The sequence below is a fragment of the Lottia gigantea genome, assembly GCF_000327385.1.
Source record: "Lottia gigantea unplaced genomic scaffold LOTGIsca_53, whole genome shotgun sequence".
NCBI lineage: Eukaryota > Metazoa > Mollusca > Gastropoda > Lottiidae > Lottia > Lottia gigantea.
Window position 1 is genome coordinate 35696 of NW_008709815.1, and position 16162 is coordinate 51857.

General features: G+C 32.8%; 1 protein-coding gene across 1 annotated transcript; it reads right to left on the reverse strand.

Moving 5' to 3' along the window:
- Nucleotides 1-13119: 13119 nt before the first annotated feature.
- LOTGIDRAFT_234569 (hypothetical protein) lies at nt 13120-16162 on the reverse strand. Its single transcript, XM_009062705.1, has 2 exons — nt 16014-16162; nt 13120-15482 (listed from the first exon to the last, which is right to left on the reverse strand). The coding sequence occupies exons 1-2, from the start codon at nt 16048-16050 to the stop codon at nt 14695-14697; spliced, it is 825 nt and encodes a 274-aa protein (XP_009060953.1). The 5' UTR covers nt 16051-16162; the 3' UTR covers nt 13120-14694.

Here is a 16162-nt window from a genome sequence, read left to right on the forward strand (position 1 = left end):
AATAGTCTTTTGCTTTTCTCTCAGAAGTTTTGGATGTCAATGGCCTCGAGGAATGTGGTCAATATTTCATTCTTATTCAAATATTTTGATGGCTGTACAGAAGTTCAAAAGTCCAAGAGGTGTAAAGGTCTCGCGTCTCATCTGTTCTAATGTAAAATTATCGCTCAGTCAGTACATAATAGTCTCCCGAATTCATTTTAATACTCATCTGTATATTTATTTACTTTTTGATAATGAATCAATATTAAATTGATAAAAGGATACATCATAAACTACTAGTAGTTATAAGTCCACATCTCTCTATGAGGGCCCCCTTGGTAGCCCCGGTGATCTTGAATATTGAATAGTTTTACCACCCATCCATCTGTATTCTGTCAGTTTTACCACCCATAGATCTTCATTCCATCAGTTTTGGTAACCATATATACGTATCTGTAATCTGTCAGTTTTGCCATACATCTATACGAAATCTGTCAGTTTTGCTACCCATCTATCTGTAATATGTCAGTTTGCCACCTATCTATATGTAATCTGTCAGTTTGCCACCCATCTATCTGTAATCTGTCAGGTTTGCCACCCATCTATCTGTATTCTGTAAGTTTGTTAGTTATATCACCCACCTATTTAACTTCTACCAGTTTTACCACCAAATTATCTCTATTCTATCAATTTTATCAGTATATATTATCTTCAGTCTACAGATTAACAATCTGTGATCATCCTGCTTTCTTCCACCAATTATTTATTGTAATTCAAACCAATGAAGATGATGAATTTTAATATTAAGAGTACAGAAACAAAATGTATGTATACGAGGGTCAGAAAGATGGACCGTAATCCAAAGTACGACAGAAAGAAACGATTATATTTAATCTGATATGACTACAGCTCAATAGCATCTTATCACATGATTAACTTAATAAGCTATAGAAATTGGTGTAAAACGATAGGAAGGGACAAGATTCAACAAATCTAATCTCTTGTGAAGGCTGAGGAAAACGATAGGGGTTAAAGTACGGGACATCAACGTTAATTTATAGTTGATAAAACATGGGTTTGCTCTCTGGTTTTTTTTTTTTAGGCAAAACTGCTTTATGCTAGTTGAAGTAAGAGGTTGGCCTATCCTAGAATATGATGTGTATTGAATGGTATTTATACTTATCTCAGCCAGTTTTACGATTTTGTATGAAAAATTAATGTAGGCCTATGCGTCAAGAATATTAAAATAGTAACTTGCTATAATTCTAGATGATTCTTTCTGATGAAATATCTAATACGATGGTACAACGCGTAATATGGCGTAATATTGCTCTGTCATTGTTAGATGTTCAAGGGAAGGAACTCGTGAAGATTTACAGTGATAATACTATATACCAGTAACCACAGTTTGCAACGACAATAGTTGTCGACAACAATTTGCCCTACAAGATAACAGCTTTATCAGTGAAGCAGATATGAAGAAAAACCTTTCAACGAAGGTGTGCATACAATAAGTTTATTCTATTTTAAATTCCAATCTTTACGTAACATCGGAGTTTATATAACAGCTTGCTACCAGCTGCGTACTCGAATGCGGAAAATCGAAGCAAGTAAAAAATATACTTGTTGCGGTAAAATTTCACAGGTATAATTGGAATGACACGTGAAAGCATTTATAGTCATGTGCGCACGCATTATTTCGTGCCGTCATCCTGCTTAACCTCAAAGCATCTTTTTAAAGGAACTCTACCTCTAAGAATGGACATAAAATTGAAAGTCTTTAACTTTGTATTATATTCATCAGCTTGACTTACCAGGTACTATGGCTAAAGAATAGAATAAGACAATATATCCTTTAAACTAAATAATTAACGCTTCTAAGCTTGTTTCAAGATTACTTAGTTAGTGGATTATTACTTAGATTTATGGATTAGTGGAATTCTGTCGTATAGTATTGACACTATGTAAGTTCACAGATGAACAAAGACTCATTTTGGCCAAGTTTTAATATTTCAATTTTTTTCTCATCGTAAGAGGTAGTATATCTGTAATTCTGCTCTCCCCCGATTATACAAACAAGTGATAGGCCTAAAAATTCAAATTGAAGGTTGTATAAACATATATTGTATATATCAAAGTTTCAAACAGACACACAAGTCGCATATTTATTTACTTTTTTTTTATTTTTGCATTAAAGTTTTTCTCGACATGAGGATTATAAATTTATGGTATTTTCCGCCAAGGTCAGACCTCAAAGTGGAGCAAACAAATAAATATACATTACATTTGTTACTCAAAAAATATCTTGATGTTATAATTCTTCATTTTTATCACTGTGTAAATATTGTCACGGTAAAGGAGAGATAAATTTGCGAATAATTTGATAATTTGAATTTAACATCTAGGTTATTATAGGATGGGTCTTGAGGGCTACGTACAGGTATTTCGTTGAATAAGATGATAGTTTAAATCAAATTCTTTGATAAATAGCTGATGAAATGTTCTCAGAAACAAAATTTTATTGTAGGAAAAAAACAAGTTACGAAACAGTCCACAAAACGAAAATGGCAAATCGGAAAAATATTAGAAGATAGTTATAAATGTTTCTTTTCTTACTATTGCTGATAACCTAAATAGCACAAAATTTGAATGATTTACAATATTCCCCAATGATCCTGCTATATGGAACTTTTTACTATTTCTATTCCGGTTATCCTGCATGCATACTACTTATTACAAGACAATACACAAATCCCTGGTCTAGATCTCTATATAGAAGTAAGGTGTTCAAAATTTAGAACTATGTCTACACTCGCTGCAAAACAAATAAAGGAAAATACAAATTAATGAAATCGATTTGTAATCCAGTTTTCCTTTGTTTTATTGTATCATTAAATTGATATAATATAAACCTATATAGATCCTAGATATATATTTTCTTATCTCGTTCCACATACAAATATAACGTGTGATATCATTAAACTAGAAAAAATCTATCGTAACATTTTATTGACAGAGAAAGTGCATTAAACCCATAAAATCCCATCTTGATATATAAGAAAGTTCTTTGTCCTCGATTGACTTCTGACATTTTCATGAATTGCATTCCTTATGGTCGAGGTATGTTTTTAACTCACATGATAAGTATAGACTATTTTTATAATCTTTCTCACTATCAAAATACTCGTGTGTCCAAATTAATAACAGTATATCTTATACGTTTACCTATTCTTATGTATTTCAAGTTATTGTTCAGTTTGTAAATTCTTCACTATATACAGACAAATTAATAATTACTTCTTTTATATTTTGATATATCATCACCATTCGGTTGGATGCTGAATTTCATGGGAGCAATTTGTTTATATTGCATTACATTGTATTATCTAACTTTCATTGAGTTAAAATATATAGCAATATTTTCCTATACTACAATACAATTGGTCTTACTGAACTCTTTCAAGCTAACTGGAAGGCTTCTGTTCTCCAGAATTTCAAGTTACATAATGATCTATTTTTGTGATATACGCGTATCCTGTCTATATAATGAAACAAAACCATGACATTAAACTTTTGGGGATGATGCCCTTCCTATAAAACGTTACATCAGAATTACAAGTACGTTTGTACACTTTCAAGGCCATGTCATTATGATACAAGACTTACAAAGTAAACCAAGACAGTTTATCTGTTTACCTATACGTACTATGCACTAAACAAAAGTTCAAATGTTAACCTTAAAAAGTGTTATTGGTTATTATTTCTACATTTGATAGAATAAGTAACTGCATGGATTTACGATCTAGATCAATTCAATAGGAGTGAATGGCCTTAAAAATTCTCGTGATAATGCTTCAGAACGAAGGCTACACAGCGTGACAGCACGCTTATAACCACAAATTACAGAACCATAGTCATAGCTTTAAATTAATTATGCAATTGCGCCTTAGAATTGGAAGGAATGTAACATGGAACGTTGTATTCTGGTGCACCATTTTCTTCAGTTAAAGGCATGTTAGCTTTACCAGTCGCCTTCAACTATCCGTATCCCTTTTTACAATAAAGTCCGACTTCAGATTCCTTTTGTAATGGACCGTAGAAGTCCAGAAGTTATAGCATAAGCTGATATCGAAGACTTTTTTAGGTATTGACATCGTAATGATATCATGATCATATTTTTGGTACCCGCGATGAATTGTAAAGAATATGATGTCTGATTTCAATCCTAGAAAGTGATATCGGTAATTGAAATTGAGCTTTAACATCAAAGATGGAAGATGGAATATGTTTGGTCATCTACCACGGGTGGAATATGTTATCAATTAAGAATGGAAATATTAATTTGATTATTATTCAAGGTTACGATGGTTACCTATCATGGATGGAATATGTTTGGTTATCTATCAAGGATAGGAAATGCAATTCCAACTTATAGCAAGTAACCATACCACTTATTAAAATCTCCAATAAAATCATTTGAAATTGATGATTCGGTAATATTGATGTTTTGAAACAAGATTAAAGTGATTACATCATGTACTACCATTAATGTCTGTATTAAGTGTGACAATGAAATTCAATGATTTTCTATTGTAGTAAATGCAGTTATAATCCAGTTATCTATCATCATTAGAATACCTGTATATCATTCAAGTGTAACCAAATCATTATTAAACAATAACATCCTTCGTTTAAAACACTATATAAATTGTCTTATTTACTTCAGACCTGGGCTTAATTATTTTATTACCGTCTAAGTTGTTGATAGCTTAAGGCTGGAGACGACGATTTCTTTTTAATGCGGCTTGTCCTGTAAAATAAAATGTCCATCACAAAGGCCTGTAATTAGAGTGTGACTTGATCTGGTAGAAATTTCATATCTGTATGAAATGAATGGGCACATTTATTGCATAAAAATTATTGCCCAAAATCAATGGTTTATACACGTTTCGTGCACACTGAATTTAAACTTGAAGCAACGCAGTGCTTGAATGAGTAAAAAAAATTATGTGGAAATGAACGATGTAATTTGCTTGGACAATTTGACAGTTGAGAAAGTCTTATTTATTTGAACTAAAGATTTGGTCATAATCTGGATATATTTTAGTGTTGTAACAAAGCATAAGTCAAATTCAACATAAATATGTTAGTATGATTTTTTCATTAGGCAAAATGGTTTTAAAGTTGAGAATTATGTCACTTGTCAACTAAATAGCTTTTTACAAAATATGCTAAGATTATTTTAAAGAAGTTACCGTTAAAATATCACATACTTACGAATATCTGACATTCTTTGGATGTATAGTAAATTGCAAGCTTTTTTGAATACTCTAGAAAAATATTCGGGATGGGTTTTAAATTAGACTAAATTTGGTATAGTTTATGTGCATTATTGAAGTGCACAACTAGTCCCTAATAAGGTAAATCAAGATTTATAAAAGGTATTTTGTGAGACATTTAAGCTCTATCTGAAACGTGGTTCGAAAAGTGCAACAGTTGTTTACCAGAAATTATTACATTAATTATGTACACAAATGTAACCGTAATCAATATGCATGTATTAACATGTTGGCCAAATTCATATTAAATTGGTATTATGATATAGAGCATTGACTTGTCAGCGTCTGTCTTACTAAAAAATATATTATATGAATATTGAAAATGCCTCAGTCTTATCAGCATAAACTTCACAATCAATATCGCTCTCACACGATCTACCGTGAAAGTTTCGACTTTCAACTTTACGGAAGCTGCCGAGGATTGCCGAATGTATTGCTCGAATTGTTTTGCCATTCAAAATGTTGATAAAAAGTACCAATGCTCTATCGAAAATGAAATATCATTATCAAATCAAGTACCTAAAAGTCATTAATATGCGTGTCATGCTCTGAATCTGAATGAATATTTGAAGTGGGACTCCATCTTTAAGTCTATAGACGAACTGTATGTAAACAAACATTGAAGAACTGCTGACCTGTCGATTACCTTTTAACCTCACTCTAGTTGTCTATTGCTACCGAATACCCTCAGGCTAGTTCTATACTATCTAACTTTATATAATATTAACACCGTCAAGCCACCTTCACACTGGCCAATTCAATTTTTAATGATTTATTCCGGAGAATCATTTCTTCTATATACTTACTATTGTGTTTTTATTTACCTTCCACTGGTTCAAATGGTGGAGCTTAACATTAAATTATCGTGAAACGGTCAAGGGTCTAAAAGATGTGACAGGTCAATCATGTCGCGTGAAAGATCCTTAATGGCCATGTCCAGTCAAAACAAAACATGTTACTCGTCTATATAGCTCAATATCTGACTTCTTATTTTCTGACTACTAAGTTATTTTAAAAGGTAATAGAACATAGCTAAAAGCTGGAAATAATTTCAGTACCAGAGGGGTGTTAATGGTTTCAAGAAGGTCATGGGCTAGTCGTGAGTGTAACTAGTTGTTGTATTGTGTGATGCACAGCTCGCAACAACCACGATAGGGTTTCTGCTATTTTGAATTTTGGATTTGGTTATCGCGGCTAACGTATCTGTATACATTACTGTACCAGATATCAAATGTTTTCTTCACTGAACCCTTCTCTTATTGGCAATTTAGTTCTTGAGTCTGGTATCTGTCAGCAAAAGATAGGTATGTATCACTTGAAAGTGTACAAGTCTGGTACATGACTTGTCACTGCAAAAGTCTGGTATTTGTTAGCTAAAGATAGGTTATACCACTTGTATCAGTAAACTAAAGATAGGTTTATATCACTTGTAACTGTACAAGTCTGGTATTTGTACTAAAGATAGGTTTATATCACTTGTAACTGTACAAGTCTGGTATTTGTACTAAATGTAGGTTTATATCACTTGTAACTGTACAAGTCTGGTATTTGTACTAAAGATAGGTTTATATAACTTGTAACTGTACAAGTCTGGTATTTGTACTAAAGATAGCTTTATATAACTTATAACTGTACAAGTCTGGTATTTGTACTAAAGATAGCTTTATATAACTTATAACTGTACAAGTCTGGTATTTGTACTAAAGATAGTTTATATCACTTGTAACTGTACAAGTCTGGTATTTGTACTAAAGATAGGTTTATATCACTTGTAACTGTACAAGTCTGGTATTTGTATTAAAGATAGCTTTATATAACTTATAACTGTACAAGTCTGGTATTTGTACTAAAGATAGTTTATATCACTTGTAACTGTACAAGTCTGGTAATAGTAGGAAAAGGTTCAAACCACATGTAATATGAACATTCGTCTCCTTTCAGCGAAATCATCAACATGTATAGTTTTCTATGGTTTTTACGAGGTATGCTAAAATCATGACTATGTACATAGATTCACGTGTAGCCTACTTTACATGACAAAATAAACTGCATGTCAGATTTGCTCTAATTTTTTCCATGAAAACTGGTCAGTGTCTTTGGTCCGAAATACTCGTTAGGCCTATTTCATTTTCATGTAAGTAGTTCAGGTAGTGATTGGTATTCAGATAAATTATGTCCAATATCATCATCACAATGTCAAGTTATTACGAACACTGTCTTGTATCATGTGAGTTTGTAAATACAGTGGTTTGATTGGATTGTACGATAACAAATACAGTCAATCGGAGGACTAGCACAATCCAATCAAATCGCTGCATTCCGTTAAACAAGAAAGGTGGCTATAGCAGTCAAGGTATAAAACGAATCATGTAATGGCTTGATTTTTTCTAGGGATTTATATAAGGTAAATTCACACTTCACCAAAATTGATTCGTCGGAGTTTAAACCTGCTTTATTAGCACTATGGCAAAACTCCTCGGTCTATACATTTGACATTTCCAATGATGTTAAAAACCCGTGGTCAATGAATATGGCCATTCTGATAACACAAAACCGCCATAGTATAGTTAATAGTTTATTCTTTTTATGACTTTGAGCGCAATGTTTGATAATTGATATTTTCAGACAACAATTCGGATTTATCTAAAATTATCTTAGAGGTGATGATGAGCAAACGGATTATGTCTGGTTTTGAAATGCTTTTATCTGGGCCTTCTGACTCATCGGACTACCAATATAATTTACTGCAGTGATATATCAAGAGTGGAGATACAAATATTTACCTTAAAACCTCAACGCTACACATACGACAAACCGACCACCTTAACAAAATTCATCATTTAAAAACCTAAAATAGCAACGATGGCCACTGTAAAAACAATTGTTGTTTTACCTCACGTTTTAGAGGAAAGAAATCGGGGGAGTTGTGAGATTTGGTGGTCTGAATTCACCTTGATAACACGTTAACCCACATTTCAATGTTATTTATTTGTTTGTCTCAAATTAGACTGAGATAAATTGGTTGTTGTTTGGACACATTAAATTAGGCCTATGTGGTCGGCTTCACATGTGAAGCAAAATATTTTATTTTCTGGCTGAGTCAGACTTTAACTCAACAGTATGTTTAAATTGACAGTGGAAGCTTTGTGCGATAAACATGCATCACACTAAAAAAGTATGCCTGCTTGGTCAATTAGAGTAGGCCTATAAAGACCCCATCCACTAGAATACACAACCTGTTACTTCAAGTACCCCATTTGGGATACCTGGGTATATTCTGAGACTGAGTGCAGTGTTCCATAATGAGCAATAGTTAATGGGAAACTTTGACGATTATGCCACAATTTCGGATGGTTTGAGGGTACGAGGAATTCAGAGGGTTGAAAATCCGTACTACACATAATTCTCAAAATAATATTTACAGCAATTCGGTTAAGCATTTCCGTTGTTGATGATAATATTATGAAACATAACAATCAGAAATCAACGCTGTAAAAACAGCTTTAGACCATGTCTGACCACAATGTTTGTACGACCACCGAGAAGCATACAGACACAGTCCAGGGTTCAGTTAGAGCAGGTACATGTATACAGGGTATTAGGACATGGCCTCGAACTAGACATCTAACCAAAACAAGAATGTGTAACATTTCACATATCTTGTGTACCAGTTGACGTTTTCCCCTCCTTTAGTATAAGCATCGGGATTCAACGTGATTTATAAAATGAATTGTCTACATCATGAACACACACGCATATAGGTTTCTGATAGTCAAAGCTTTTTAGTACCTTTTACAGTTCTGCAGTGTGCTTGGCACACATAATTGTTGGGTTTGCAGTTACAAAGAAGCAGTGCAATATAATGGGGATTTAAATTGAATATCTGAATTTTGATCTTGAAAAGTTTTAATAATAAAGCTTCTTTTCGAAACGAAAATTCTCTCACGTACCCGTATGATGTCTATACCGTATACATAATTTGGAAAGAAAGTAGAATACCTTTTAAGTCAGAAATCATATCATTAACCATGAAAGAGAATTAGCTAGACTCAATAATGTCAATAAAATGAACAATTAGCAGAAAAAATTGATTTTAATCACTTATTATCTGACTGTATGATTATCTTATTGAACATCATCAATCATTTAGACATGGGGTATTTATTCTATTACAGGGCTGAATGTCACTGGTCATTTATTCACTGCACTATTCAAGTTCAACCAACTGTGATGATTTCACCTCTATACATATTATATCAGACAACTACTGTCACATTCACTAGAAATTTATAATGACGGCGATTATATGAGCACCAATAGTGAACATCATGCACAAAGCAATTTCTCATTAAGCTATGGCCACACAGAGTTTAGGGGACTTTTAACACGAAACCACCTTATCCCCCAACTCGTGTTTGTGCATTGTGTAAATCATCATCGCAACATAATAATAATGATGTTTTTGTCTCCATTGTAAGCTAACCAGTTTTCTACCAAAATACCATTCTGGTGACGTTATTCTTAACCAATCAACGTGTGTCATTTAGGAACAGTTTCTTTATAACAAGGACGCATTCTGGAATATCCCAAGTGTCCTTGATAAAAAAAAACGGTCCTACAAGACACGCTTTGGTTGGTTAAATATAATATCATTGGAACGAGAACTTGTTAGATTACAATGCAGGCGAAAAATATTTGATCAGCACCACGTGTTGGAAGTTGCAATCCGAAAATAACCATAAAATCAGAATTTAACCACTTCTGACAAGACTGGTTTGTTATAAGGCATTGAAGCTTGGCCTAATCGATGAAAAGAAGATTTTTTTGTTCAATTCAACAATTAGTTCTTAACGATTAGTTGATCTCTATTGTCAATATCTAAATCAGGAAAAAGGGTGGGTTATAAAATGCTACATAAACGATTCTAATCATGTCGCCTTGACATATACAAGATTAAGGAAATAAAAAGTACACTGACACAGAAAAAATTTGTGATTGACATAGAAAAATAAAAATCTTCATTGATTGAAAATTTAATTCAGGGATGTTTTCTGAGCTTAGCTGAGAATTGCAATATTAATTCGCGTGAATGAATTTATGCTGACGATGCTCTCAGTACGATGTAGTACATTCTAAAACTACTGCACGACATCTGTCAAAAAATACCGGTTTGTATATTGGCAATGCTCTCTGGCTTACTGGTTCTTGCAAATGAATCGGAAGATTTGTTGATATAATCTTTAACAATTCTAGTTACCTAATCGTAGACCTTTTACATCTTCCGTTTTAACATCTCAATATTCATTAGAACTGCTCTTGTGCTACAATTTCTAATCTTAAACGAACATCAGGTGTGTACTAAAATCTCACATCGATTGGGATATGAGATTAACTCTTTTTCGATACGAAAACCGGGACACAAGTCTGTATAATACTTATACAATATTTTCTATAGATTGCCTTAGGGTGAAGGACGTGCAAGTTGTTTAAAAGTCAGTAGCAAGCTGTTTAGTCATGGTACCACACTGACAAAGTTATTATTAGCATATTTGTTCAGTTACACCTCATTAAACTAGTAATTTGTCTTTCTGTCTGTCAACATTCTATAACAACCTTGTGTCTGTTGTTCAAAATAAGACAAATACACCACAGTGTCGACATACGTGTGCACACCAGGTCGTGATTTACAGATTTTCAGCATCATAATGTCACAAAATGGAGATGCACATGCAAATTTAGTTTTGATTTTCTGATTTTAATAAGATATCACGATATTGTGAAGATGCACATGCAAATCATGTCAGGTACTTCCCATTGTTACATGATTGTATGATAATATACTAGGAGCTTCTCGTGTAAATCAAGTCGAGCTTATGATAAGATATCACGATATTGAAAGGTGCACATGCAAATCATATCATGCTTTACAGATTCTCTTTATCATAATATCACAAAATGGAGATGCACATGCAAATCATATCGTGCTTTACAGGTTCTCTTTATTATAATATCACAAAATGGAGATGCACATGCAAATCATATCGTGCTTTACAGGTTCTCTTTATTATAATATCACAAAATGGAGATGCACATGCAAATAATATCGTGCTTTACAGTTTCTCTTTATTATAATATCACAAAATGGAGATGCACATGCAAATTAAATCGTGCTTTACCAATTATAATAATATATCACGATATTGTCAGGTATTTCTGATTATCTTATATTAAATCAACATTAAGGATATGCACATGCAGTTGATCTCGATAAATGGTTTATAATAAACGAAGCTTCTGTTGACAATGATGACAGAGAGGTGACTAGCCAGATGATCTACACGTGTTACCTCCAATAATAATATTGCAATAATGTAACGGTAAAATAATCCATCCAGTTCATGTCTAGTATATATTTCACCAATATTAAACTAATTATACACTCTGTATATGAATATAACGTGCATATTGATTGCCAATTGATGTGGTACCAGGTGGTTTAATTTTACGACACAGCTGGCAGATTCTCAATTTTTATTCTATATGAATAATAGTTTCAGATATTTCCGATCGTTCTTATATCATACGTGACATATTTGTTATATTACACATGGGCTATATATAAAGAAATAATACCTCGTTTTTCAATCAACACATTATTGCATACCTTTTTGCATTAACAAAAGTCACGTCCAGAACAAGAAACTTTTACCAAGCTAAATAAGCTACATAGTGGCCAATATAGCATTTTCAGCATTGTAGATAAAACGGGTTAATCTCTTTTGAAATCGTTGATAACAGCCAAATTCTTACTTGATTGACTATTTACTCGAGGATAACAAATTATATATATATATATATAAATCTTTTTCTAATAATCAGTTTTACTTTTTATGAAAGCATGATAGCTTTAAGAAACCATAAAAGATTTGATTTCTTCGTATTACGAGCCACAAAAGATTCACTTTTATTTGTACTAATGTACTACACGCTTATTTAGAAATTGCAATCTTGAAAGTCTGAATTCGAAAAAAAATATATTTGTTTTCTAATTTGTTTTGATGATATTCCGTATGCCCATGTCGTATGTTGCTATTGCTATACAGTGTTATCTGAAGCGCGTTTCCGAAAAAAAACCTGTCTTAAAATTACCCGTTATGACCCTCTGTTGATAATTCAAAATAGGCCTATCGTAAATGAAAGTTGAATTTTTTCAAGGCTAGACTTTGTTGGGTAAATAGACTGAGCTCACTAGACACCTGTCGCAGTTAAAAATTGAATAAATCCTTTTCTTCATTAATGATTGGTTAGATACAAGTCGGGTCTTATTTGAACAAGTAACAAGTTGTTGGTTATGCATGGTTGACTTTTACCGATTATCGCCCCTATGCAATGTAAAGGAATGTATTTTGAGATATATCTGAGTATTTGGTATTGTAACTTTCCCGCGTCGCTTCAATGAGGAAATAATTCGTAACTAATTCATAGCCCCACTTCGCGGAAAGCAGGATGTAGGGTGTCTTTGTTTGATCTATCTGAACTAAATGCATGGTTACCGCTTGCCTACATTGTTTATTGTTCAGTCTGCTAGGTCAAACCGTGGAAAATAGCATAAGCGATAATTTGACAGGGTATAGAATATTGGGTCAGCTATTTGCTGGTTAACAATAGAGTTGCCAAAAACGCGCTCATCTAAGTCAAATAAGCCAAATACTATTTTGTGATAACACAGCACATTTTGGCAAATCATGAGGACAACTCAAATTTGTAACTTTAAACTTAGTGTCATAATTCCTAACAAATTGTTATATAATATTTTTTATTTCATTTATATCACACATTTAATATAAAACGATTTGTAATCAATCAACAGAGGGTGTATATTATACATAATATATCAACTATACAAAAAAAAAATACCTTGCTCACAAACTTGAAAATAAATGCACTTTGGATTGCCATTAAATGAGACTGCAGTTACTGCATTGTCAAGAGTTTAAGTATAACAATAAAACTGTTCAGATAGCACTGTTTAGGATTAATGCCTTAAAGATGAAGTGAAACACCTGCTGACCTGGCTTGATAGGTCTACTGTAAACACATCAAACATATATATAAGTTGTCATTATATAAGGGTCATTAATGAAGTGAAGAATATGAGATGTAACTTAATAATTTGGGTATAAAAGTACAAAAAATATTTTCGATATCCATGACAGCATGAGCTACAAAGTTTACCAATGTTAGAAAACACTATAGGTCTATTATCAACTGTTTCACATTAAAGAAATAACATTGAAGATTTGAGAGACATGACAAGTACTGCTGAACACCCAATCATTATAACATAGCATATTCACACAATTAGTCATACAATAACATAATTAACATCATTATATAGGTCATAGTACTTATAATTACTATTCATATTCAATCAGTTATTTGGGATCTTTTCTACCCAATGGTGCTCAGATTTTACTATATACAAAATCTTTTACTAACACATAATGGAAAGTAATAGAAATGATATAACCTATAATAAAACAACAAACAATGAATCAGATGAGTAATAACATTACTATAACCTGTCAATAAAATTTGAGGCACAAAGTGAGGTATCTACATTATTAAACAGCAACACAGTATATCTGAATTGTCTGTCATTTATTAACCAATACAAAAGTCAATAACACACGTGTTCAGTTGGTCACATGATCAAAAACTTTTATCTTGCACTTCAGCACATAAGTGTCTAGTTCCAAATTGATTGTTGAAGGCACAGCTATTCAAATTTACTTACTGCAAAAATATAAATGCTAACTAATAAAAACTATACAGGATGGGATTCTAAAGAATGATATGAGTTGTTATGAATATCTATTTTATACTTAATTATGGATTTTGTAATGTTTGGAATGAATATTTTGAATGGGAAAACAATATAAAGAAAAATAGCACTATCTTATCAAAGGACCACTGTGGTTTGAAACCCTATAAAAAAATTAGTTTGTAAAAAATGACTGGACTAGAAAAACATACTTATATTTTGATCACCTTCATACTTGTAATTGCTTTTGTATAATTATCCTTAAAAAGGCTAAATTAAGGCTGAATTCAAACTATCAATGAAATCACACTGTTTATAAAACTTGTCATTCAAATTACATTTTAACCACAATAACTCTAAAATGTAAAAAATATTAACAATACATCGGCAGTGAGGTCAGCATATATTTCCATATATTATAACACAAAGGCTTTATCTATCTGACAAGCCCAAACTATTAGCAGTCAAGCACATGGTAGTAAAGCCACACATTGTCAAGGGACATAACCCACTTATAAGTTCGTTATTTAGACACACATGGTATAGTCAACTTTATAAACTATTTTCTTTGTTATGTTCAGCTTTTTCCAACTGCCTCTGTTTCTCTAACTGATTAATAGCCACATCTACTAACATGTAAAAACACCTGAAAATATCTTTATTTGGTTCTGTAGGAGGTGAGGGGGGTGGGGTGTTATTCACAGTACTGTCATTAAATGTCAACAAGGCACCCTGTTGGGGTGTGTATTTCACATTATGGGGAGTTGAAGTAGTGTTAGTATAATGAGGATTGTTGAGTGCATTTTTAGCTAGAGTTTCTGTGTCGGAAAAATCACTGAGAGAGGTATCACTATCTGAAACATATCCATCTGTTTCCATTGATACTGGATAAATTGAGTCACGTGATGACAAACTGTCCTCTGAATTGTCAAATTTACGTCCATCGAACACTGGTGGTGTGTATTTTCCTTCTTCAAATTCGTTCTGATCAAATGAATTTTTAGTTGTTTTCCGCGTAATAGTGAAGTGAAGCGGGTCCATTCCATCTTTCTTTATCATTTCTGGTAGAATTCTGCGTCTTGCATTAATAAACCAATTACAAACTTGAAGAACAGTTAAGTTAGCAGCATTTGACAAGAAGACTTTTTCTTGATCTGTAGGATAAGCATTATACCGGTGCTCATATAGCCAGCCTTTTAATATCCTGACTGCCTCTTTTGGAAGATTTCCTCTCCTTTTCTTCATACTTGACTCCAAACCAAGTGTTGAGTCTCCCCTTCGTTTGCCATCCCCAGAATCATATTCATCACTCATCCAAGACTTGGAACCTTTTTCTCTTACTGAAAAGAGTAAATTACATATCAATGAATTTACTGACAAAAATTCTATAAGACAAAAAACATGTTGCCATCAGTTCTGGTGGCCATCTTCAGTCTTGTGAAGAGAAAAATAATGGCCCTAAAATTTCAACGAAGGAAATGAAATCATATAAAAACTAAGTCTAATGGAAAGTATTAGGACAAATTATTATACTGTTGCAGTTATATTTCACTATGTAGTAGGAGAATGATATTGATACCTCGTTGTTAAAATCAAACTCGGCCATATTTTTTGACACTGACAGTTCACCTTCTGCCAGTTGTCAAAACCCCAAACGTCAAAATTCATGGAAATGTTTCAATTAATTAGTTGAATAACGTAAATTAAGTCAAAAAACTCAAATTTTAGATATTCTAGATATACTAAAGCTTCCTTGCCTTTCTTGGTTGTTGTCGAAGTGAGGCGAGCGGCGACCACGTGCTTTTCAAGGAAATGTTTTGTCATTGCACAAACATCTCGAAAAACTTCAAAATATTTACGGAGTAACTTACCTCTCTTATTCCTTATCTTTTCCCCGCAGTCCTTCATGGTGAAAATATCCAGTTTGAAGTTTGAAATGGCACAATTTCACCTGTCAAAGTTATAAAATGGTGAAGCACGCTAGGTAAAGTTGTGATGAACCACGCGGCTTGAATGCTAC